Genomic DNA, 26,974 nt, shown 5'->3' with positions numbered 1-26,974 from the left:
AAGTGGGCTCCAGCCTTTAAGGTGCCACGGAAGACAGCCTCTCTGTCTTGTGGGCTTTTCTTTTTTTAAAAAAAAAAACCCAAGAACTGCAAACTAACTAACGCCTCTGCAAATGGACGCACCACCCTTCTTCAGTGGCATGCTTTACGTCTCCCCTCCAAACTAAACTAAATACAGGGTGGCACAGAGTTGGTGTGCCGCGGGATTTTTTTTTCATAGAACAAGTGTGCCGTGGCCCAAAAAAGGTTGAGAAACACTGCTATAAAGCATCTCAAAACGATTCCACAACAAAAACTTGTATTTAAAAACTGCACATATAAAGACAGTTAAAACCATTGTATAACGGGAGTGCGTGGCGCTGTGGTCTAAACCACTGAGCCTTTTGGCCGATCGGAAGGTTGGCGGTTCGAATCCCCGTGACGGAGTGAGCTCCCATTGCTCGGTCCCAGCTCCTGCCAACCTAGCAGTTCGAAAGCATGTCAAAGTGCAAGTAGATAAATGGGTACCGCTACGGCGGGAAGGTAAACGGCGTTTCTGTGCACTCTGGTTTCCGTCACGGTGTCCCGTTGCACCAGAAGTGGTTTAGTCCTGCTGGCCACATGACCCGGAAAGCTGTCTGCGGACAAACACCGGATCCCTCGGCCTGAAAGCAAGATGAGCGCCACAACCCCGTAGTCAGGTTTGACTGGACTTAACCGTCCAGGGGTCCTTTACCCTTTTTTTACCTTTATATAGCCCTAATCCCTGGCATGGCTCACGAATTCTATGAAACCAAAAAAAATCAACTGAATTTTAAAACCAGTTTTGAAATTTCAACCTGCCATCTTGTATCCAAGGATAGACAAAATCCTGCTCCCTTGATCTCAGAAACCACCATGCAATATTTGCTTACAATATAGAATCATAGGTGAAGGTATAGAGCAGGCATCCCCAAACTTGACTCTCCAGCTGTTTTGGAACTACAATTTCCATCATCCCTGACCACTAGTCCGGTTAGCTAGGGATGATAGGAGTTGTAGCCCCAAAACATCTGGAGGGCTGAGCTTGCCTATGCCTATCGCACACTTCTTCAGATACACTGAAACAGAAGTGTATCTGACGAAGTGTGCATGCACACGAAAGCTCATACCTATGACAAACCTAGTTGGTCTCTAAGGTGCTACTGGAAGGATTTTTTTTATTTTTTTTTGACTGCGTCAGACCAACACGGCTACCTACCTGTAACTATTCCTAATAAAAGTTGTTCTTTTTTAAAAAAAAACATGAAATATATGAAAGGATGTCATATGGAGGAGGGGGAAAGATTGTTTTCTGCTGCTCCAGAGAAGCGGACACGGAGCAATGGATTCAAACTTCAAGAAAGAAGATTCCACCTCAACATTAGGAAGAACTTCCTGACAGTAAGGGCTGTTCGGCAGTGGAATTTGCTGCCAAGGAGTGTGGTGGAGTCTCCTTCTTTGGAGGTCTTTAAGCAGAGGCTTGACAGGCATATGTCAGGAATGCTTTGATGGTGTTTCCTGCTCAGCAGGGGGTTGGACTGGATGGCCCTTGTGGTCTCTTCCAACTCTTCTATGATTCTATGAAATTCCCTCTCGTCAAGAACAAATTGTACCGCCAAGTGGCACGAACGCAGAAACCCTCCATTCAACAGCACCAGATTTAGAATGTTTCGGGCCGTTCCCCTGCACAGAACATCAAGCCAAAGGGGTGAAAATAATAATAATAATAATAATAATAATAATAATAATAATAATAATAATAATAATAATATGCATATTTATATGGGTACCTACTGGGAAGAGCCATTAAAAAAACAACTGTACTGGGGTATTTGGGGAGGGAGCGGCCAATGTTTGTCCTCGCTCAGGGCACCGTATTGCCTAACCCTGTCCCTGCTCCTAACCTCTCTTAACCTCCTAGGCCTGGCCTGCGAGGGTGGACCCAGCCCCTTCAGACATGACGCGCTTCAAGCCCAAAGCGGCCGTGTTCACCCAGAGGGGAAAGGACAAGACGTTTCACAACGCCATGGAAGACATTGCCTCCGAGATTCAGGATGCCAGCACTTCCTCCATGGCAAATAGCATCAGCTCGTTTGTGGAGTCCCCGGTCGGGAAGGTCTTTGCAACAACCATCGACCGAGCCCTGGAAAAGTCTGAGCAGTGGCTGAATTATTATCTTCCTCCACCAGACACCAGCCCCGGTGAGAAACGGACACCATGTTGGGAGCCAAGGGTGTTTGCTTGTTTGTTTGTTTAAAACTTGAGTAGGCAAACTAAGGCCCGGGGGCCAGATCTGGCCCAATCGCCTACTCAACCCAGCCCACAGACGGTCCAGGAATCAGCATGTTTTTACATGAGTAGAATGTGTCCTTTTATTTAAAATGCATCTCTGGGTTATTTGTGGGGCCTGCCTGGTGTTTTTACATGAGTAGAATGTGTCCTTTTATTTAAAATGCATCTCTGGGTTATTTGTGGGGCCTGCCTGGTGTTTTTACATGAGTAGAATGTGCCCTTTTATTTAAAATGCATCTCTGGGTTATTTGTGGGGCCTGCCTGGTGTTTTTACATGAGTAGAATGTGTCCTTTTATTTAAAATGCATCTCTGGGTTATTTGTGGGGCCTGCCTGGTGTTTTTACATGAGTAGAATGTGTCCTTTTATTTAAAATGCATCTCTGGGTTATTTGTGGGGCCTGCCTGGTGTTTTTACATGAGTAGAATGTGCCCTTTTATTTAAAATGCATCTCTGGGTTATTTGTGGGGCCTGCCTGGTGTTTTTACATGAGTAGAATGTGTCCTTTTATTTAAAATGCATCTCTGGGTTATTTGTGGGGCCTGCCTGGTGTTTTTACATGAGTAGAATGTGTGCCTGGGGAAAAGGAAGATGGGGCGGTGGGGGCGGACCGCCCCGAGCGGCGCGATCCCAGGGGCGCCATCACGGCTGCCCACCCCGCCCCCAAAACACGCGCCCCTCCCCAAAATGCACGTGAGGTGGCGTCACGCTTGTGGGTGGCATGACACCCCTTGCTGGCCCGCCCCTCGCCTCCGTCCAGGGAGAGAGCGTGCCGCAGCAGGGAGTGTGTGCGCTGGCTGCGCAAGCCCCTGCAGCACCTAGCAAGGTTTTCGCCGGGCGGCTGCCGGGACCGGCTTCCTCCCTCGGCTGACGCGCGGTCTCCCTTCCTGCTGTCACGTGCTCTCCCTGGGTGGATTTGAGGGGCGGGCCAGTGAGGCAACGCTTGTGATGCCCCTCGACTCCGCAGCAGGAAGGGAGAGCGCGCGTCGGCCGAGGGAGCAAGCCGGTCCTGGCAGCCGCCTGGTGAAAACCTCGCTAGGCGCTGCAGGGCTTGCTCAGCCAACGCACACTCTCCCAGGATGGAGGCGAGGGGCGTGCCAGCAAGGGGTGTCACGCCCATGCGTCATGACGTCACAACACTACGGAGCGGTGCCCCGCCCTGGGGGGGGTGCCTCTGCTTTGGCGCCCCAGGTGCCAAAGCGGCAAGCAATGCCCCTGATGTGTGCTTTTATTTAAAATGCATCTCTGGGTTATTTGTGGGGCCTAGGAATTCATTCATTTATTTTTAGTTGTTGTTTAATCGTTTAGTTGTGTCCGACTCTTCGTGACCCCATGGACCATAGCACGCCAGGCACTCCTGTCTTGCACTGCCTCCCGCAGTTTGGTCAAACTCATGTTGGTAGCTTCGAGAACACTGTCCAACCATCTCGTCCTCTGTCGTCCCCTTCTCCTTGTGCCCTCCATCTTTCCCAACATCAGGGTCTTTTCTAGGGAGTCTTCTCTTCTCATGAGGTGGCCAAAGTATTGGAGCCTCAGCTTCAGGATCTGTCCTTCCAGTGAGCACTCATTTATTTATTTTTTTCAAAATATTGTCCGGCCCCCCACAAGGTCTGAGGGACAGTGGACCGCCCCCCTGCTGAAAAAGTTTGCTGACCCCTGGTTTAAAGCAATGTTGCATATTATTTTCCCGTTGTTCTCTGAATACAGTGGTACCTTGGTTGTCAAACTCAATCTGTTCCAGAAGTCCGCTCCAAAACCAAAGCGTTCTGAAACCGAGGCACGCTTTCCATAGAAAGTAATGCAAAACGGATTAATCCATTCCAGGCTTTAAAAAATAACCCCTAAAACAGCTATTTAAGATGAATTTTAGTATCTACCAAGACCATCTTAAAAAGCAGACATCACCTTGCCGAGAAAGGTCCGTATAGTTAAAGCTATGGTTTTCCAAGTAGTGATGTATGGAAGTGAGAGCTAGACCATGAAGAAGGCTAATCGCTGAAGAATGGATGCTTTTGAATTATGGTGTTGGAGGAGACTCTTGAGAGTCCCATGGACTGCAAGAAGATCAAACCTATCCATTCTGAAGGAAATCAGCTCTGAGTGCTCACTGGAAGGACAGATCCTGAAGCTGAGGCTCCAATACTTTGGCCACCTCATGAGAAGAGAAGACTCCCTGGAAAAGACCCTGATGTTGGGAAAGATGGAGGGCACAAGGAGAAGGGGACGACAGAGGACGAGATGGTTGGACAGTGTTCTCGAAGCTACGAACATGAGTTTGACCAAACTGCGGGAGGCAGTGCAAGACAGGAGTGCCTGGCGTGCTCTGGTCCATGGGGTCACGAAGAGTCGGAAACGATTAAACGACTAAACAAGAACAAAAATAAGAAGACCATTGATCCATAAAATGAAAGCAATAATCAATGCACTATACTATAAAATAAATAAGACAGTATTGTACATTTAATTTTTTTAAAAAAATTCTTACCTGCACTGGTGATAGTCATTATTTAGATGGGGGGGGGGCCTTTTATCAGTTTCCACAGTCACACAATCAATCCATCAGTAGCTGAACTGGGTTCCACACAGTCACAAAAACAAATGAACCGAAAAAGCCTCAAAAACAAAAATGCCAAACTTAAGCTGTTCCAGAAATCCGTTTGACTTCTAAAATGGTCGAAAACCAAGGCGCACCTTCTTATTGGTGCAGGCACCCCGGAAACAATAGCTGACAGCCGTATTGGACGTTTTGGCTTCCAAAAAACATTTGAAAATCAGAACACTTGCTTCCGGGTTTTCCGGGTTTGGAAAACAAGGTTCCACTGTAATCTTGTGCTTGGTTGCAAATCACCTAAGGGTAGCTGGCTGGCGGGGGTGGGGGTGGGGATGTTAATCCCCAGTATCATCATCATTTAAAAATAATAATTTCAAAACCATTGTCCTACTCAGGCATCTGTCTCCTCATCTGCTTACTTAGGTTTACAGCCTCTTCGAGGAATGATTCCCAACTATTTTTTATAATTGCAGTTTTTACATTGTTGTTGTTGTTGTTTAGTCGTTTAGTCCTGTCCGACTCTTCGTGACCCCATGGACCATAGCATGCCAGGCACTCCTGTCTTGCACTGCCTCCCGCAGTTTGGTCAAACTCATGTTTGTAGCTTCGAGAACACTGTCCAACCATCTTGTCCTCTGTTGTCCCCTTCTCCTAGTGCCCTCAATCTTTCCCAACATCAGGGTCTTTTCCAAGGATTCTCCTCTTCTCATGAGGTGGCCAAAGTATTGGAGCCTCAGCTTCAGGATCTGTCCTTCCAGGGAGCACTCAGGGCTGATTTCCTTAAGAATGGATAGGTTTGATCTTCTTGCAGTCCATGGGACTCTCAAGAGTCTCCTCCAGCACCATAATTCAAAAGCATCAATTCTTCGGCGATCAGCCTTCTTTATGGTCCAGCTCTCACTTCCATACATCGCTACTGGGAAAACCATAGCTTTAACTATATGGACCTTTGTCGGCAAGGTGATGTCTCTGCTTTTTAAGATGCTGTCTAGGTTTGTCATTGCTTTTCTCCCAAGAAGCAGGCGTCTTTTAATTTCGTGACTGCTGTCACCATCTGCAGTGATCAAGGAGCCCAAGAAAGTAAAATTTCTCACTGCCTCCATTTCTTCCCCTTCTATCTGCCAGGAGGTGATGGGACCAGTGGCCATGATCTTGGTTTTTTTGATGTTGAGCTTCAGACCATATTTTGCGCTCTCCTCTTTCACCCTCATTAAAAGGTTCTTTAATTCCTCCTCACTTTCTGCCATCAAGGTTGTGTCATCTGCATATCTGAGGTTGTTGATATTTCTTCCGGCAATCTTAATTCCGGCTTGGGATTCATCTAGTCCAGCCTTTCGCATGATGAATTCTGCATATAAGTTTAATAAGCAGGGAGACAATATACAACCTTGTCGTACTCCTTTCCCAATTTTGAACCAATCAGTTGTTCCATATCCAGTTCTAACTGTAGCTTCTTGTCCCACATAGAGATTTCTCAGGAGACAGATGAGGTGATCAGGCACTCCAATTTCTTTAAGAACTTGCCAAAGTTTGCTGTGGTCGACACAGTCAAAGGCTTTTGCATAGTCAATGAAGCAGAAGTAGACATTTTTCTGGAACTCTCTAGCTTTCTCCATAATCCAGCGCATGTTTGCTATTTGGTCTCTGGTTCCTCTGCCCTTTCGAAATCCAGCTTGCACTTCTGGGAGTTCTCGGTCCACATACTGCTTAAGCCTGCCTTGTAGAATTTTAAGCATAACCTTGCTAGCGTGTGAAATGAGCGCAATTGTGCGGTAGTTGGAGCATTCTTTGGCACTGCCCTTCTTTGGAATTGGGATGTAGACTGATCTTCTCCAATCCTCTGGCCATTGCTGAGTTTTCCAAACTTGCTGGCATATTGGGTGTAGCACCTTAACAGCATCATCTTTTAAAATTTTAAATAGTTCAGCTGGAATATCATCACTTCCACTGGCCTTGTTATTAGCAGTGCTTTCTAAGGCCCATTTGACTTCGCTCTCCAAGATGTCTGGCTCAAGGTCAGCAACCACACTACCTGGGGTGTACGAGACCTCCATATCTTTCTGGTATAATTCCTCTGTGTATTTTTGCCACCTCTTCTTGATGTCTTCTGCTTCTGTTAGGTCCTTACCACTTTTGTCCTTGATTATGGTAATCTTTGTACGAAATGTTCCTTTCATATCTCCAATTTTCTTGAACAGATCTCTGGTTTTCCCCATTCTATTGTTTTCCTCTATTTCTTTGCATTGCTCATTTAAGAAGACCCTCTTGTCTCTCCTTGCTGTTTTTTGGAAATCTGCATTCAGTTTCCTGTACCTTTCCCTATCTCCCTTGCTTTTTACATTAGCCCGCTTAAATGCATTCCCCCTCATTTTCTACTGTCTAAAACAGGGCTCAACAACCTTTTTCAGCAGGGGGCCGGTCCACTGTCCCTCAGACCTTGTGCGGGGGGGTGGGGGTGGTGGACAATATTTTGCAGGGGGGAAAGAACGAATTCCTATGCCCCACAAATAACCCAGAGATGCATTTTAAATAAAAGGGCACATTGTACTCATGTAAAAACACACTGATTCCCGGACCGTCTGCTGGCCGGATTTAGAAGGTGATTGGGCTGGATCCAGCCCCCGGGCCTTAGTTCGCCCACCCATGGTCTGAGAGGTTCCCCCCAAAATACCCTTCCAGAATAGGCTTTGCTCTTTAGCTAAGAACACGTGAGATAGACCATATAATTTTGGATTTCCCTGTCTTCGAACACCTTGGAACTTGTACGTTTTGGCTCCCGAATGATCGAAAACCAGGAAGTGAGGGTTCCAGTTTTCAAATGTTTTTTTGGAAGCCGAACCTCCATTGCGGCTTCTAATTGGCTGCAAGATGGTCCTGCAGCCAATCAGAAGCTGCGCCTTGGTTTTTGAAAGGTTCCAGGACTCCCGGAACGCATTTTGGCTGATTAGCATTTTCTATGTGCATTTTCAAATGTGTTTGTGGAAAGGGGCTTGTTGGTTTATTGTTGTTCTTATTACTTGTGTTCTTGTCTTGTACTTTTAAGTTGTGAACCGCCACATGATTGTTTAATTAATTAATAACAACAACAACAACCTACCTTGCAAGGTTGTTGAGAGGATGAAATGGGGAGAGAGGGGCCTTGAGCCTTCTTGGAAGAAAGGTGGGATAACCAGGCAGGGAATCAGGCAGAGGGCCTTCTCGGTAGTGGCACCCGGCCTGTGGAAGGCCCTCCCATCAGATGTCAAGGAAATAAACAACTATCTGACTTTTAGAAGACATCTGAAGGCAGCCCTGTATAGGGAAGCTGAGGTTTTCTTATGTTTTTATATCTGTTGGAAGCTGCCAGAGTGGCTGGGGCAACCCAGTCAGATAGGCAGGGTACAAATAATAAAACTGTTGTTATTTAGTAAAATGAATAAAAATAAATTTAGGAAGGAAGCTGTGGCAAGCTGGTTTCTGGAGCTGACATCTTAAATGGGCCAGATAGTTCTTAATTGCAGTGTGAATGAATGAATCTTTATTTGCGTCAGCCATTGGCCATAGCAATAAAACAACAATACGATATACAAAGAATAGAAATTTAAAAGCAATTATATAAAATACATTTTAGGGTTTCGAATCAATAGTCAAATAGTGGATGTTATTCTGATTGCCCCAGCTAAAAATCTTGCCACCTTTGCTGTCACCTGCTCACCTTGATCTGCCCAGAGAAAGGACACTGTGGCAGTGGCTGGGCGACCCAGAATGGACAATAAAAGAGGGGCGATAATCTCATTCCTCAAGTCTTTATAAAGAGGGCAAGCCAGAAGGGCATGATATGACTGGACCTAATGGTCATACCATGGGCAAAATTTCCTTATTGTGGCAAGTTGTTCTAGTGCTTTATATCATTTAAAGGTAAAGGGACCCCTGACCAGTAGGTCCAGTCGCGGACGACTCTTGGGTTGTGGCGCTCTGGAGTTGCGGCGCTCATCTCGCTTTACTTTAGATGCCAACAAATTAGACTGCTTTACTAAAACCCAGGTGTAGGGACCCAGGTGGCGCTGTGGTTAAACCACTGAGCCTAGGGCTTGCTGATCCGAAGGTCGGCGGTTCAAATCCCTGTGATGGGGTGAGCTCCCGTTGCTCGGTCCCAGCTCCTGCCAACCTAGCAGTTCGAAAGCACGTCAAAATGCAAGTAGATAAATAGGAACCGCTACAGCGGGAAGGTAAATGGCGTTTCCATGTGCTGCTCTGGTTTGCCAGAAGCGGCTTTGTCATGCTGGCCACATGACCTGGAAGCTGTACGCCGGCTCCCTCGGCCAATAATGCGAGATGAGCGCGCAACCCCAGAGTCGGTCACGACTGGACCTAATGGTCAGGGGTCCCTTTACCTTTTACTAAAACCCAAAGTGAGTAGCTGTTGTGGTGATAAACCACAAGAGCGAAGTTTTTGATAGACAATTTTAGTCCGGGCGCTCTTGTGACAATCTTGCAGTACTAGGGATATTAGACCGGGGGGATTTGAAGTTAGGCGAAGCCAATAGTTAAGTGTCCTGCGGCAAATCCGTAATTCTACCAGGGGAAGATTAGCCTCTAGGCGCAATGATGTGTTTGGGACACAGGGTGGGACAGAGAAAATTTGCCTTACGAACTTTGATTGGACCGCTTCCGTAGATCCAAGGTGAGTGCCAGTCCAAATCTGAGCCCCATATAATTGAAGTGTCTTGCACCTCCTATCCGCATGTTTTTCTCAGCTGACGCTAGCGTGAAGAAAGAAGAGCGTGACACGTCGAAAGACGACCTCTGCAAGGAGGGCTGTTTCATGAGGATCAGCCTCCTTTCCACCCAGCTGAGAAACCGGGCCTTCAGGTTTGTGCTGCACCGGCTGAAATCGACCCGCAAGAACACCAACGAACAGCTCTCGCGGCTCGATCAGGTGTTGGACATGGTAAGTGAGGCTGAACATCGGGCAGAAGCGGCTCGCTGCGAATTCTCCGCAGTTCGGAACTCTCCGCCGTTATGTGCTCCAAACATTTCCCAAGTTAACTGGGAGCAAATCTGTCAGTTTCTCCTTTTTCCAGTCTCGTCATGAACCTACCCAGGCACTGAGATCTTCAGGGGAGGTCCTTCTCTCAGTCTCCCCATCCTCACAGCCATGCTTGTTGGGGACGCAGGAGAGGGCCTTCTCGGTGGTGGCTCCTCCCAGGCAACTTTGGAACTCCCTCCCTAGAGGAGCCAGGCGGGCTCTGTCCTTGCTGTCCTTCCACTGGCAAGCTGAAAATTTCCTTGTTCCAACAGGTCTTTAGGAACGGACTGTGTTTTAGGAAAGGGCTGGTGCCATCCTGTGTTTTTATTATTGCTGTTGTTTTTACTTTTAACAGATCTTTTTATTGCTGTTTTAATTCAAGTAGTGCTTAATGACTTTTTTATTTTTTAATAATTTTTATTAGGTTTTTTTGATAATTTTATACATTAAAAACATGACCTGTTCAAACATTCAAATACAAGAGTGGCTGGGGAAACCCAGCCAGATGGGCGGGGTACAATTATTTTATTATTATTATTATTATTATTATTATTATTATTATTATTTTAAATAAAAGGGCACATTATATTCATGTAAAAACAAGCTGATTTCCGGACCATCCGTGGGCTGGCTTGAGAAGGCGATTGGCCGGATCCGGCCCCAGGGCCTTAGTTTGCCTGTTGTTTAGTCGTTTAGTCGTGTCCGACTCTTCGTGACCCCATGGACCATAGCACGCCAGGCACTCCTGTCTTGCACTGCCTCCCGCAGTTTGGTCAAACTCATGTTCGTAGCTTCGAGAACACTGTCCAACCATCTTGTCCTCTGTCGTCCCCTTCTCCTAGTGCCCTCAATCTTTCCCAACATCAGGGTCTTTTCCAAGGATTCTTCTCTTCTCATGAGGTGGCCAAAGTATTGGAGCCTCAGCTTCACGATCTGTCCTTCCAGGGAGCACTCAGGGCTGATTTCCTTAAGAATGGATAGGTTTGATCTTCTAGCAGTCCATGGGACTCTCAAGAGTCTCCTCCAGCACCATAATGGGTAGTTTGCCTACCCATGATCTATTCAGACCAGGTCTCTCCATAGTTTTCAGTTTCATATTTTCACAATTTTTCTATTAAACTTTCAAAAGTTTTAACACACATATTTCAATACATAAATGTGTCTTTTTCTGACTTCCCGCCCCATCACAGAAGGCCAGCCAATGCAGCTCCCAGGAAGCAGACGCCCTTCAGGTTTTAGCATGTTGCAAAGTAAATGGATTTCTGTGCAAGCCAGAGTACTTCTTGTTATGTCACAGCAGTAACCTCCTCTCTCTTTCTCTCTCTCTCTTAATTCCCCCCCCCAGCTAGATCAGTCCCTTAGCCCGGGCCCTTCCAGTTTCCAAAAGGTCTCCGAAAGCTTGTCAAACATTTTGCCGCAGTGGACTACAAAGCTGGAGGCCGCCTCCCAGAAGCAGCCGCCCGGTGGCATGCAGAGGTCGCTCTCATTATTGCCTGAGGTATCTTGGTGAGGAACGGAGGCGTCCAAGGGCAAATTGGCCAATGGGCTGGGCGTCTGCGGAAACAGCCCTTCTGGCGAGGGGGAAGCTGAGAAGCACTATCAACCTCAGGCTGCCTCTAGTGGCGAGGGGTGGAATTACAGGAGCAAGCCGTCTTCCTGAGATATAAGGGGCGGAGCCTGAGAATGAAGGGTCAGTCAAAGGGAGTGTTAGAGCAGGACTCGTTCAGTGGCATAGTGTGGGGAGGGCCACAGGGGCGCAAAATTGCCAGGGGTGCACAGTTTCAATACAGCTCTGCACTTCCGTAGCTGGCTTCTCCATGTGAACCAGGAAGCGAACTCTCCAGACAATGGAACAACTCTTCATTTCTTATCTCTGTGGCTGCAATCTCCTGTGCGATGTGGACGCCATTAGGCAGCCATGTGACACCAGAAGTTGTGTCGAAGTAACTTCCAGTGTCGCTCTGCCCATCTATGGGCACCAAAAATGGCCGCCGCCGACACCGGAAGTCGCGTCTATGCACTTCCAGACATGCGTAGATGCAACTTTTGAAGCCGGCGGTGGCCATTTTTGGTGCCCATAGAAGGGCAAACCAGAAAGAAAAAAATGGCCGCCGGCAGGAGAAAATAACGGAGAAAAACGGGAGACGAAGTGATACGGGGGACCACCGGGAAAAGGTAAGTAAATACGGGGTTTCCCGGGGAAAACAGGGTACTTGGCAGCTATGATCCTCCGTCCATTTCCCTCCCTCCGCATGGCTCCATGCACTGGCAACCCACGCTATGCCACTGGCCTCAGTTAGGTGAAGTTCTCCCTGTTCTTCCATGGTGGCCTTTGCTCCACTTAAAAAGGGCTCTATCCTCTTTCAGCAACTGGAGATGAAAGCTTTGACCATGACCCGGGTCCTGGCCGACGAGTTGTACACAACCTACCGCAATCTCCTGCCGCATGTCGCCGAGCTCCCTTCTCACCTCCAGGAAAAAGTGACTCGGGTCTACGAGAGCATGGAAGAGCTCCACTCTCATCTGTCCTCCGTCGCCTCCCTCAGGGAGCTCCCAACCTACCTGATCCTACAGAGCCGAGAGAGAATCAACACCGCCAGGGAGAACCTGGACGAGCTGCTAGATTACATGGCCCAAAGCCAGCCAGGTCAGTGGCTGTCCCAACCGAGCACTTCCAGGATAGGGGTTGCCTTGCCGTCGGCTGGGGCCACGCCACCGACAACGGGGAACGTCGAAAGGAAAGGGGAAGAAGGAGGGTCCACGTCCCGGCAGCGTTCACCACCTCGCCCGTCGTCTTCGTAGTCAAAAGATTTCCAGCTCTAGAACCAGATGAAGAGTGTTCCTCCATGGAACTGAAGCTTTTGGGTTACTACAGCTCCAGCTGCGGGCTACTACAGCTCCGGTTTCGTGCAACCCAGGAACCGTTAACCCCACGGAAGCCAACTTCGCCAGCACCATCCTCCGCCTGTGATGCAGGCAACTGATCCCATTGCAATTAAAGGTCTCTCCGAAACAAGACTGCGCTTGCGTACTCCTTTGGAAAAGGTTCTGTGCTCCCAGCTTACCTTCCAAGTCCCGGACTGCAGAATCCGGGACCGGCAGCCGTGTGACACCGGAAGTTGCGTCGACGTAACTTCCGGTGTCGCTTTGCCCTTCTATGGGCACCAAAAATGGCCGCCGCCGGCTTCGAAAGTCGCTTGTACGCATGTCAGGAAGTGCGTCGACGCAACTTCCGGTGTCGCTCCGCCCATCTATGGGCACCAAAAATGGCCGCCGCCGACACCGGAAGTCGCGTCTATGCACTTCCAGACATGCGTAGATGCGGCTTTTGAAGCCGGCGGCGGCCTTTTTTGGTGCCCATAGAAGGGCAAATCGGAAAGAAAAAAATGGCCGCCGGCAGGAGAAAATAACGGAGAAAAACGGGCGACGAAGTGATACGGGGGACCACCGGGAAAAGGTAAGTAAAAACGGGCTCCCAGTGTGATGTCGAGGGTCTCATCAGCTAAGCTGGGAGGCAGGTACAAGCAGGGTGAAAGGAGAGGGTCAGTTTGTGCTGAGGGCTGCGAGGAGCCTGGTCAATCTGTTGGGGTCCTCTGGTAGCCTCCTCTGGTAGCTCCTGCAATATCACCCCCTGGTCATACAATGATGCTGCCGTGACGCACCACTTGTCCATTCGTTTCTAAGTTCAATTTCTCCACATTTCTGCATCGCTTTTATTTTATTTTGAATTTAAAATTCTTAGGACAAAGTAATAATCATAAATAAATGAGAATAAAAGTGTGCGCCCCAACACTGAGACCATTCCATTATAACTATCCAACCTCCCAAAATTTCAACACCTCTTGCGATGGTTTGACCCCCTTTTCCATTTTAACGGTACAAATTCTACAAACACCCTCCATATCTCCTCAAAATCATTCCTCCTGCATATTCCTCGTCTTACCTTAATGGCACATGTTAATTTCTCGACGGCCATCTTTAGCATATGCGCCACCGGGGGGTGCAAAGATCCGCCCAGTGCCCCCCCCAAAAAATTTAGTTTAACCCCCAAATTAACTTTTGTTATGCTTATGTCACTATTATCATTTGATAAAGAGCGCTCACGCCTGCGCGGCTCCAAAAGGAGGTTTGTGTGTGTGTTTTGTTTGAAACCAGCTTTTCTAAAGAAGACAAAGAACACATTGGGAGTCGGTGTAAAGACTCCACGTGTGCGCTGATGGTCATAGGGAGGTGTCTGAAAAATGAGACGGGTGGCATTGTGCGCATGCGTGGCAGAGCCATCTCGGACACCCTTTCATTGTGGGAGCAACCTTATTTCTAGAGGAGCTGGGAGGGCCCTTACGAGCGCACATATACGAGTTCTTCTTCCGGAGCCTGTGAGTGCTCCCGTCACTAGATAGGAGCATTCTCTTTCTGTCTGTCTCTCCCTCTTTCCTGTCACTCCCTGTGACGATGTGTCCCACTCTCTCTTACTATCAATGCGACACAGGAATTCAGAGGGGAAAACACCACCCTCTTCTCCTGTCGCCTCAAAAATAAACCCTTTTTACTTATGGGGTTCCTTAGTAAGGAGAACCTTCCAGCTTACGTGGCCTGGTACCTTAAGAAACTCTAGGCTGTCCGATGGAATAACCTCTTGCCTACAGTAAAGGGTCTCTCTCAGTCTGATTCCCTACTGTAAAAGTTTGCCCTTTTCACTCTGGCAACTTCTTGGCGCCTCAGGTTACCCTACTAAGCCTCCTCCGTTTAACTCCAGGACACAAACTGCCACCTCCCTGCCTGAGGTGAGTTTTGCCCTCTCTTGAGCCACCACGGCTGTGAGTCCTGGTACCTCGCTGGAATAATAAAGACGAACCTTTTTGGCAAAACAGAGATGAAGTTTTATTGTCTTAAAAGCATAAGTTTTTCTTTAACGTGTCATGTATTTATCTGCCTTGTTTCAGTTGTACAAAAAAAAAACTCAGTCAAACATTTAACTTCAAGTTTTCCTAAATCTTATCTAAATTCCCAGTCTCCTGACCTCTCCACTTTCTTCATATCACACCACACCCTCCTCCCTCTCCCTCCTAACTGACCAAACCGACACTCCCTCCTTTTTGAACCGGGCACAGTCCCGCCCCCATCAGAATTCTATGTCAGTCAGGCTGGAGGTGGCTTAACTCTTTGCCAGCCAGGTAGGAATAAACATTTCAAAACTGCGTCAATTTGTCACACTCCCCCTCCTCCCGGCTTTGGTGAGCGGCAGGCAAGTGGCGTGAGATCAGTCGTGTCAAAGGTGCCACTGACCCCGCTGCCACATAGCAGCTCTATATAATATGCTTAGGCGGCTTCAGCGGCGGATGCCTGGTGCCCCCCAGAATTCGGCGCCCAGGTGCCCCGCACCCCTTGCACCCCCCGGGTAAAGACGGGCCTGAATTTATCATTACCAGCTATGTCCCACACCTCTTCATACCCTTCTTCCATTTTATATTCTGCTTGCCCCCTTCCACTTCCTGGCTATAATAATTTGTGCCACTGTCAATAAATTTGTGGGCAAGTCCTTCATAACCTGTGAACCTTCCATCTGCATCATTTTTGAAGAAAATTCATCAGCATTCCAGCGTGACTTTCGGCTAACGTGCAAATTTTCTGTATGCAGTTTTTTTGGCCCAATAGGTTACATGTGTATGCCAGAATCCCACCCCACTCAGGAACCCCTCGAACAGGTTCTGTAGAAAGATGAGATCTTTTGCATGGAGTCACTCATGAATCAGGGACCCAGGTGGCGCTGTGGGTTAAACCACTGAGCCTAGGGCTTGCTGATCCGAAGGTCGGCGGTTCGAATCCCTGTGACGGGGTGAGCTCCCGTTGCTTGGTCCCAGCTCCTGCCAACCTAGCAGTTTGAAAGCACGTCAAAATGCAAGTAGATAAATAGGAACCGCTACAGCGGGAAGGTAAACGGTGTTTCCATGTGCTGCTCTGGTTTGCCAGAAGCGGCTTTGTCATGCTGGCCACATGACCTGGAAGCTGTACGCCGGCTCCCTCGGCCCAAAATGCGAGATGAGCGCGCAACCCCAGAGTCGGCCACGACTGGACCTAATGGTCAGGGGTCCCTTTACCTTTACTCATGAATCACCCTAAGAACAGGAGCCAAGCTTGCTGAATCAGGCAAGGCTTTATATATCATTACACACCACCCCAATCTCCAAGTGGTGCAAGAGAGCATGATATATTCATGTTGTACTCACAGCAGACAAATGTATTCACAGACGTGGGTGGCGCTGTGTAATGGTGTGTGTAGCTTCCTCACGAGTAAGCGGCTCGCGGCTCCAAACCCCGAGCTTGGTTTTTACAGGGTTTTATTATATACATACCGGTATGGATAAGACAGAACATCAAAAAGCATGACTGTACTAATCCGATTCAGAATCCGGAAGTGCCTCCCTTCGTGATTTCCGCCAGCATAACCCCCTGAACCTCCTCCATTGGTCCCTCCTCTTTCCCCCCCTCCCCTGTTGGGGTGAGGGTGCTGGTGGAGCCCCCTCCCCACTAGAGCTGATCAGTTGAGGGACCGCCGCTGCGGCTCCTGGAGCCTCCTCCCCTTGACTGCTTGGGTCCGCCCTCTGCAACACTCCCTCTGGAGCTCCCATCTCCACAACATCCCTAAGGGTTTGAATCTCCTCCTGGGCCTCAGTCCCGCCTTCCGGAGGAAGCTGCCAGACGCTAGGCGCTGGGGCTCTGGCAGCGTCCGAGACCCCTCACTCCGACCCACCAGGCTCTCCGCTGACCCCTGGTGGTCCCCTGACACCCTGTGGTCTAAACCACTGAGCCTCTTGGGATTGCCCGTAAGAAGGTCGGAGGTTCGAATCCCCGCGACAGAGTGAGCTCCCGTTACTCTGTCCCTGCGCCTGCCGACCCATCAGTTCGACGGCATGCTAGTGCAAGTAGATAAATAGGTACCATTGCGGAGGGAAGGTAAACGCCATTTCCGTGCGCTCTGGTTTCCGTCACAGTGTCCCGTTGTGCCAGAAGCGGTTTAGTCCTGCTGGCCACACAGCCTGGAAAGCTGCCTGTGGACAAACGCCAGCTCCCTCGGCCTGAAAGCGAGATGAGCACCGCAACCTCATAGTCATCTTTGACTGGACTTAACCGTCCAGGGGTCCTTTACTTCTTCTTTTTTCCCCCAGCAAATGGGCAGCTGGGGCTCATCAACCTAGGAAGGGAGCCCATCTAGGAGAAGGAAAACTCTGATCCTAAACCTCCACTGCCTTATGGGACATCTTTGGGAGAAGGATCAGGAGTAAACCCAACACATATCCAGAGCGGAGTCCCTAAGGCGGTTGGATGATGCCTTGTCCGCCTCCTTCTGGCAACTCCTGCAGCCAAGCTGGTGCCAAACATCTGGCTCTGCTTTCCTTTGGACCACATCAGTGAGGCCGAGAGGGGGGGGGTCGTCTTGTCATCTGGACCACCCAGGACATACCCTGGGGAGGTCACTTCATTGCTGCTAACATACCTTCTGTTCAGTTACTGTTAATTGGTTCTCATGGGAAACTTACAGATTCTTGCTTCATACAATTAACTCAAGGCAGTGTCAATTTACTCTTGGCAGAAAGCCAAGGTCTGCCTGGCCTGGAAACTACTCTCTGATTGGTTAATGACCAGCACTGAACTCTGTTATCTAGGAATGTTAGCACAGTTGTTTCTTGTTGGGTGTTAGGAGTAGAAGTGCTGCGTATGGTTGAAGAGAGAGAGACAGAGAGGATTTATTTTGCTTTGCTTTGTATGCAGAAACTCTGCTGGTTTTATTTTCTTTTAATAAATCCTATAAATAGCTATTCTGCGTCTAGCCGACTAGTCATTTCCACCTCAACTAGCTTCTGCGCTGTGCAGGAAAACTCTGCTACGTTTGGGCTAAAGCCACTAGAGCTATGCCTGACACTTCAAAATTCTAAGAATTTCTCCCATGAAAACAGGGATATCCTATTCTAATTCTGATAGTAAGAGCTGCTCGACAGTGGAATTTGCTGCCAAGAAGTGTGGTGGAGTCTCCTTCTTTGGAGGTCTTTAAGCAGAGGCTTGACAGCCATATGTCAAGAATGCTTTGATGGTGTTTCCTGCTCGGCAGGGGGTTGGACTGGATGGCCCTTGTGGTCTCTTCCAACTCTATGATTCTATTCTCCATCAGAAAGCTTCTCCAGTGTTTAGACTCATAGAGTTGGAAGAGACCACAAGGGCCATCCAGTCCAACCCCCTGCCGAGCAGGAAACACCATCAAAGCATTCTTAACATATGGCTGTCAAGCCTCCGCTTAAAGACCTCCAAAGAAGGAGACTCCACCACACTCCTTGGCAGCAAATTCCACTGCCGAACAGCTCTTACTGTCAAGAAGTTCTTCCTAATGTTTAGGTGGAATCTTCTTTCTTGTAGCTTGAATCCATTGCTCCGTGTCTGCTTCTCTGGAGCAGCAGAAAACAACCTTTCACCCTCTTCTATATGACATCCTTCTACATACTTGAACACCACACACGTATACACATTGACATCTGTTGCTTTCAGCCAATGACAACATTTCCGCCTTGCCTACCTCGGAGGATTGTTGTAAGAAAAAACGTGCAAGGGAAGACATAATGTACAACAGATAAATGGAATGAAATAAAATGTTAGCTGTAAGCTGCCTTGGGTCCATCAGGTGGAAAAGGCAGGATACAGTAGTCGTAGTAGTAATGAAAACTAAGGATGATCAGGAACATACCAGAGAGTAAATCCTATTGAATTCAGTGGGACTTACTTCCGAGTAGACAGTGTAAGGCTCCATTTACAATAAAGGAATAAACACTCTCCACGAGAAGAAATGGGTGGCTGCGGAAGCGCAGCAATGGACGACTTTGAAGTGGGTTGGTGACCTTTTCCCTTCAAAATTATAGGGAGGGCTTCGCATGCCAGACTCCCCATTTGGTGCCGGGATTCCATTTTCTGTATAAACAGGACTCTGTTTTTGCAACACCACTTTTAATTGTTCTCTGAGACATGGGGAGGGGGGAGGGGGGGAAAGGAGAACTGGGACACTCTGTGATCAATCCAGAAACTGGGACGGCTTCTGTCATTCTGGGACTGTCCCTGGAAAATAGGGACACTTGGAAGACCTGGGCAGTTTCATTTCACCCCTGGAGGCACACTCCATTGTTTCTTGAGACAGACGGCTTGCCAGCTCACACTGGAGCCTGGAGGGGGTTCAAAGCATTACACTCAAAGTCTGTTTCTCCCATTGCTGCCAACTTGGATATATATATAAATCAGTCCCTCTGCTCAGCTTGCTGCCTTCAACAGACTGCCACTTTATCTCTGCTAGCTATCTCTCCTGGCCCACAGAACATCCACTGCTCTTCTCCCAGGCGATTTCCTATGCATGGATAGAATCATAGAGTTGGAAGAGACCACAAGGGCCATCCAGTCCAACCCTCTGGCAAGCAGGAAACACCATCAAAGCATTCTTGACATATGCCTGTCAAGCCTCCGCTTAAAGACCTCCAAAGAAGGAGACTCCACCACACTCCTTGGCAGCAAATTCCACTGTCGAACAGCTCTTACTGTCAGGAAGTTCTTCCTAATGTTTAGGTGGAATCTTCTTTCTTGAAGTTTGAATCCATTGCTCTGTGTCCGCTTCTCTGGAGCAGCAGAAAACAATCTTTCTCCCTCCTCCATATGACATCCTTAGGACAGATTGTGAAGCTGAGGCTCCAATACTTTGGCCACCTCATGAGAAGAGAAGAATCCTTGGAAAAGACCCTGATGTTGGGAAAGATTGAGGGCACTAGGAGAAGGGGACGTCAGAAGACAAGATGGTTGGACAGTGCTCTCGAAGCTACGAACATGAGTTTGACCAAACTGCGTGAGGCAGTGCAAGACAGGAGTGCCTGGCGTGCTATGGTCCATGGGGTCACGAAGAGTCGGACACGACTAAACAACAACAATCATATCACCCCTTAACCTTCTCTTCTCCAGGCTAAACATACCCAGCTCCCTAAGCCGTTCCTCATAAGGCATCGTTTCCAGGCCTTTGACCATTTTGGTTGCCCTCTTCTGGACACGTTCCAGCTTGTCAGTATCCTTCTTGAACTGTGGTGCCCAGAACTGAACACAATACTCCAGGTGAGGTCTGACCAGAGCAGAATACAGTGGTACTATTACTTCCCTAGATCTAGATGCTATACTCCTATTGATGCAGCCCAGAATTGCATTGGCTTTTTTAGCTGCTGCATCACACTGCTGACTCATGTCAAGTCTGTGGTCTACCAAGACTCCTAGATCCTTTTCACATGTACTGCTCTCAAGCAAGCATTGCGACACTGCTAAATTCGGCATCCGGCAGCCCGATACTCCAAGCATTGATTAAACTCCAACAAACACCCACTTAGACCCAGGATTTCAGGGGGGCCGAGGCACCCCCCCCTCCAAACTTATAACAATATGTTAAAGCAAGACCTTAGCTGACTGGTGGTCACGGCAGAAGCCTCAGAAACCTGGACAAAGCTACGGAACACTGCTGATCCTCTTCCTCTAACCCGGTTCCTCTGCCAAGCGAATTAACAACGATGATAATAAAACCTTGCAATCTAGAGTCGCTTTCCGAAGCAATGATTATTATTATTTTTTCCTTCCTCCTTAGGGTTGCTGGGAGGTAGAGAGACTGTAGCAAGTGAGCCGATGCCAGCCATCTATGACATCACCCAGCTTGACAACAGCTGCATGGAATTCTGGGAGTATCCTGGGCCCCAAGACCCCATGGAACGAGGGAAGATGCTGCCATGAACTGTGGGCTCTTTTTAGCCCACCCTGCCAGGCCAGAGACCGGAGACCATGGCTAAGGGTGAGTGTTAGGAAAGCGAGAGAGATGGGGGGCCTCTTGCATTGCTGTTTCGGGAGCGGAAGGACGCCGGCGGTGCAACATTCGCCCCTCGGTGTGCCGCCTCCGTACCATACATAAAAAGCACATGGCAGGTCATCCTCGAGGGCTCCCCACTGGCCCTTGCGAGAACAGGGTACAGCCAGCCTGTTCTTACGTTCTTCGGACTTTTGCTTACAGTGCTAAGAATATGCAGAGGCAGACCATCGGTCCATGGTCGCTCATAAGAACGTAGAATCAGAGTCTCGTAGAGGAGATCAGGATCAGGTCATTCGCCCATCTAGCTCAGCATCCTGTTCTCCCACCAAATGCCTGTGGGTGGACCAGCAAGCAGGATTTGACAGCAAGAGCCCTCTCCTCTCTCCGGCCGTTTCCAGTGGCTGGCATTCTGAAGCATCTGGAAGGCAGAGCATGGCCCCTGTGGCTGGTAGCCATTGAGAGCCCTCTCTCCTCGCTCCATTTATTTGTCTAATCCTCTTTCAATGCCATCCAAGTTAGTGACCATCACTTCCGCCTGGGGGGGAGAGTTCTGTTATGTCTCAGAATCCGTTCAAAGGGAGATGGGCACTCCATGAAGGATTTCCCCTCATGTTCTTGTACAGGTTGTGGTTGGGGAGCTATAGAATCCTAGAACTGTAGAGTCAGAAGCCCCCCCCCCCAAGAATAATCTAGTCCAGCCCCCCCTGCAATGCAGGAATCTCAGCTAACGCAACCACGACAGGTGGCCACCCAGCCTCGGCATAAAAAAATCTCACGGGAGTCCGTTCCGCTGCCGAACAGCTCTCACTGTCAGAAAGTCCTTCCTGATGTTCAGTCGGAATCTCCTTTCTTGTAAGTCACGGGTTCGAGTCCTACCCTCCCGGAACAGGATGAAGCAAGCTTGTTCCCTCTTCCACGTGACAGCGCCCTTGAGATATTTGAAGATGGCCTCCTGCAGCTTGCAAGGTTGTTTGGTCTACTCTCCTATTCTATGTAGGGCTGAAGGCAGTTTGGAAGCCACCCAGGGTGGCTGGAGAAACTCAGCCAGATGGGCGGGGTATAAATTTATTATTATTATTATTATTATTATTATTATTATTATTATTATTATTATTAAGCTTGTGCAGAATTCCGGGTTTCTCACCAGGGCAAGACAGGTTGAGCATATTACACCAATCCCGGCCTGATTGTGCTGGTTGCCGGTTAATTTCCGGGCCCAATTCAAAGTGCTGGTTTTGACCCATAAAGCCTTAAATGGCTCAGGACCGCAATACCTCAAGGACCGCCTCTCCCCATATAAACCGAGTAGCTCTGCATCCATCATCTGAGGCCCTTTGTTTGCCTCCTCCATGAGAGGTTCCAGCGTGTGGCAAAACGAGAACAGGGCCTTTTCTGTGGTGGCTCCCCGTTTGTGGGATGTTCTCCCAGGGAGGCTTGTCTGAGAGCCCCTTCCCTCTGTATCTTTAGGTACCTGGTGAAAACGTTCCTCTTCCACCTGACTTACCAATTTGTGTCCTTTTAAATGTGTTTGTGGGATGGAGGTGATCGAGTCTTTGGGGGTTTTTTTGTTGGGAATTTTTTCCTGTAAACTACCCTGCAAACTTTGGACATAAATTTAAAAAATGAATGAATGAATAAATAATAATTTCATTCCCCTTTTGTTCTCCCTTTGGAAACCCCACCCTGGATGACAACCAACGGATGGCAGTGCGAGACAGAGACCAGGTACTTTGGGGGCACAGCGGAGGAAAATGCAGTGGCAGATAAGAACTCCGTCCATGCTCAGAGGCGCTAAGTGCTTTTCTTTTATCACAGCTAAGCATCCCATGCCATAGATCAGGGCTTCCTAAACTATGGACCATGGGTGGCCCACGAGTTTCATTTGTGTGGCCCGCAGTGCTCCTGTGGAGAACACCGGGAATTTGAACTCTGTAGGGTTACATGGAATTCATATTGTACAGACGTCCCTTGGTTGTCGAACGCCCCAGAACTCGTCTGTTTCGGCTCCCGAACAATCAAAAACAGGAAGTGAGTTTTTGAACAGTTCTGGAAGTCGAACGGACTCCCAGAACGCATTCTGTTCGATAACCAAGGTATGAGTGTAATGGAATAAAAGAAGCAATTAAAATGCAATTAAAAATGGCACGGTGCATTACAATTGCTGCAACAAGCTGGGGGGGGGGGACACCCCACTAAGCAGCTTTTACATCCTCAGCTCTTTCCAAGTGGTTTATGACAAGAGATGGGGAAATCCTGCCTTAAATTTAGGACAAGGTGGGGTTCGGCTGCCTGCCTTGTATTTCACATCTCTCTCATGCAAGCAGTTTGCCCCAGATGTAGAATTGACCATGCCAAGAATCAATTTTTCCTCTCTCTTTTTTTAAAAAAAATAAATAAATCTGATTTTTAACCCTTAAAGCAGGAAACAACCCACTTAAAAATGTTAGAGTGGTGTTTGATAGAATATTCTAAGTGGCAGTGACATAGCATGGGTTGCAGGCACCCAGGGTGGGCAAGCTGCCAACCACACTGGAATGCCTGCCCCATTGGAGCTAAGCGTGGGGGGGGGGGGGAACCAGCTGGTTAATGTGGCCCTTGGCAGGCAAATCCTTCCACCACTGCCATGCAGAAAAGTCCCAATGAAAAGGAACAACAATGTTAATGCTGAAAGCAGATAAAGTCCCAACCAGAGAAGAATGGCAGATCAAGTCGATGGATTACGCTGAAATGGCCAAAATGACCGGAAGAATCAGATATCAGGAAGACCAAAATTTTAATAAGGAATGGGGAAATTTTATAACTTATCTTAAAAAAAAACATTGCAAAAAGTTAGAATCGTTAGTACGATTGGAATATCACTTGTAGTTTTAAGGGTGAATTCTGGACACAATTGAGATGTAAAAGATGTAGGTTATCATAAAAGATGCAGGAGGAAATGATCAACAATAGGACCCACAAAGGGGGAGGGAAGTCCAGGAGATTCTTTGGAATCTTGCTTCTATGTTGTATGTGACTATAAAAAATTAATTTGAAAAACCAAATAATAATTATTATTTTTAAAAAGAAAAAAAGTTTAAAAGCAGTCACTGAAACATTCCGGGGGGGGGGCTACCAACATTGATGAGGAGGATTAAAATCAACAGAAACACCAGTCCCATGTTAATTTAGTTTTGTGTTACTTGGAAGTTTATATCTGCAACTTGTTAGCCAAGAGGAGGGGGAAATTCCAAAAGAAACAGGTTGCTTAACAAAACAAAACGGCGTTACTTTAGTTGGGCCTAATGAAGTTAGGTTACAGTTACATTTGTTAACAGGGACGTGGGTGGCGCTGTGGTCTAAACCACTGAGCCTTCTTGGGCTTGCCGATCAGAAGGTCAGCAGTTTGTATCCCCACGTGAGCTCCCGTTGCTTGGTCCCAGCTCCTGCCAAGCTAGCAGTTCAAAAGCACACCAGGGCAAGTAGATAAATAGGTACCACTGTGACGGGAAGGTAAACGGCGTTTCTGTGTGCTCTGGTTTCCGTCACGGTGTCCCGTTGTGCCAGAAGTGGTTTAGTCCTGCTAGCCACATCACCCGGAAAGCCGTCTGTGGACAAACGCCGGGTCCCTCGGCCTGAAAGCAAGATGAGCACCGCAACCCCATAGTCACCTTTGACTGGACTTAACCGTCCAGGGGTCCTTTACTTCCAGGGTCTTTCTTCTTCAAGTTTTGTGTTATTTGGAAGCTTATATCCCCAACCTGTTAGCCAAGAAGAGGGGAAAATCCCAAAAGAAACAGGTTACGCAACACAACACAACAGCATTTCTTTGTGACTTTAAAGGTAAAGGACCCCTGACAGTTAAGTCCAGTCGTGAACGACTCTAGGGTTGTGGCGCTCATCTCGCTTTACTGGCCGAGGGAGCAGACATTTGTCCACAGACAGTTTTTCCGGGTCATGTGGCCAGCATGACTAAGCCGCTTCTGGCTAAACCAGAGCAGTGCATGGAAACACCATTTACCTTCCCATCAGAGCGGTACCTATTTATCTACTTGCACTTTGACATGCTTTCGAACTGCTAGGTTGGCAGGAGCAGGGACCGAGCAACGGAAGCTCACCCCATCGCCGGGATTCAAACTGCCAACCTTCTGATCATCAAGCCCTAGGCTCAGCAGTTTAGACCACAGCGCCACCCGCGTCGCATAGCCAGGCATAGAGTACAGTGGTACCTCGGTTTATGAACACAATTGGTTCCGGAAGTCTGTTCATAAACTGAAGCGTTCATAAACTGAAGCGAACTTTCCCATTGAAAGTAATGGAAAGTGGATTAATCCGTTCCAGAGGGTCTGCGGAGTAACCGTTCATAAACTGAAGCGAACTTTCCCATTGAAAGTAATGGAAAGTGGATTAATCTGTTCCAGGCGGGTCCGCGGAGTACTTAAACTGAAGCGTTCATAAACTGAAACATGGGTGTAATTGGTTCCGAAAGTCTGTTCATAAACTGAAGCGTTCATAAACTGAAGCGAACTTTCCCATTAAAAGTAATGGAAAGTGAATTAATTTGTTCCAGATGGGTCTGCGGCGTTCATAAACCGAAAATTCATAAACCGAGGTGTTCATAAACCGAGGTTCCACTGTACAGCTATTTATTTGTATTTGCTTGGGAACTACGTCAGGCAGAGAGTCTCGAAACCACTTTGAAATGTACCACGTCCTAACAGATCCGTTGCTTGTGTTGGTTAGCTTAGCGAGAGAGAAACGGACAGCCTCGGTTCAGACTCGGTGTCCTTAAGGGATGAGAATTCCAGCATCTTCAATCTGGACCAAGAAGAGCTGGAGGAACAGTGTGAGTAAGGGGAACGGGGCCAAAATGCAAGGCGAGAGCCAGCAGGGTCGGTGGGAGTCTCCCCAATTCAAAATCCTCTGTGCAGCCGCTCCCCAGAGTTGCCAGATCTGGCATGGGCAAGAACTTCTGGATCGGGTCCAAGGCGCAGCTGCTGCAACATCTTAACAGCCAACCTATATGAAGTGTAGGTGGATTCCCACAAGGCAAGACACAGTGATAATAGCAGGCATCCCCAAACTTCATAGAATCATAGAGTTGGAAGAGACCACAAGGGCCATCCAGTCCAACCCCCTGCCAAGCAGGAAACACCATCAAAGCATTCTTGACATATGCCTGTCAAGCCTCTGCTTAAAGACCTCCAAAGAAGGAGACTCCACCACACTCCTTGGCAGCAAATTCCACTGCTGAACAGCTCTTACTGTCAGGAAGTTCTTCCTAATGTTTAGGTGGAATCTTCTTTCTTGAAGTTTGAATCCATTGCTCCGTGTCCGCTTCTCTGGAGCAGCAGAAAACAACCTTTCTCCCTCCTCCATATGACATCCTTTCATATATTTGAACATGGCTATCATATTACCCCTTAACCTTCTCTTCTCCAGGCTAAACATACCCAGCTCCCTAAACCGTTCCTCATAAGGCATCGTTTCCAGGCCTTTGACCATTTTGGTTGCCCTCTTCTGGACACGTTCCAGCTTGTCAGTATCCTTCTTGAACTGTGGTGCCCAGAACTGGACACAGTACTCCAGGTGAGGTCTGACCAGAGCAGAATACAGTGGTACTATTACTTCCCTTGATCTAGATGCTATACTCCTATTGATGCAGCCCAGAATTGCATTGGCTTTTTTAGCTGCTGCATCACACTGCTGACTCATGTCAAGTCTGTGGTCTACCAAGACTCCTAGATCCTTTTCACATGTGCTGCTCTCAAGCCAGGTGTCACCCATCCTGTATTTGTGCCTTTCATTTTTTTTGCCCAAGTGTAGTACCTTACATTTCTCCCTGTTAAAATTCATCTTGTTTGCTTTGGCCCAGTTGTCTAATCTGTTAAGGTCATTTTGAAGTGTGATCCTGTCCTCTGGGGTATTAGCCACCCCTCCCAATTTGGTGTCGTCTGCAAACTTGCTCAGGATGCCCTCAAGCCCATCATCCAAGTCATTGATGTTGAATAAGACTGGGCCCTCCAGGGGCCCTCCAGGTGTTTTGGACTACAATTCCCATCATCCCTGACCACTGGTCCTGTTAGCTAGGGATCATGGGAGTTGTAGGCCAAAACATCTGGTGGGCCACAGTTGGGGGATGCCTGGATAACAGCAAGAACCTTTATTGAACTACATAACTAGGAAACGGGGGCAAAGCAACTGCTTATATACATTCCTGAAAGCTTGGGCCACTCCCACTCTCCACGTGATTGGCTGTCTACACTTCCAAGCTGCGAATCAAGA

At 48.2% G+C, this 26,974-nt stretch overlaps 1 protein-coding gene across 1 annotated transcript in view; it reads left to right on the top strand.

Moving 5' to 3' along the window:
* LOC118087724 (protein Shroom2-like) overlaps window positions 1–12,867 on the top strand; it is a 30,068-nt gene extending 17,201 nt beyond the window's left edge. Inside the window, exons 7-10 of the mRNA XM_060275369.1 lie at window positions 1,921–2,200; window positions 9,578–9,771; window positions 11,195–11,347; window positions 12,217–12,867. Coding sequence (XP_060131352.1) covers window positions 1,921–2,200; window positions 9,578–9,771; window positions 11,195–11,347; window positions 12,217–12,651 — 1,062 coding nt within the window. The 3' untranslated portion in view covers window positions 12,652–12,867. The remainder of the gene's footprint in view (window positions 1–1,920; window positions 2,201–9,577; window positions 9,772–11,194; window positions 11,348–12,216) is intronic.
* Window positions 12,868–26,974: the final 14,107 nt, after the last annotated feature.

The sequence above is a fragment of the Zootoca vivipara genome, chromosome 6 (genome assembly GCF_963506605.1).
Source record: "Zootoca vivipara chromosome 6, rZooViv1.1, whole genome shotgun sequence".
In the NCBI taxonomy this organism is placed as follows: domain Eukaryota; kingdom Metazoa; phylum Chordata; class Lepidosauria; order Squamata; family Lacertidae; genus Zootoca; species Zootoca vivipara.
The sequence above is the reverse complement of the archived record's forward strand: the minus strand, read 5'-3'. Positions and strand labels throughout refer to the sequence as shown.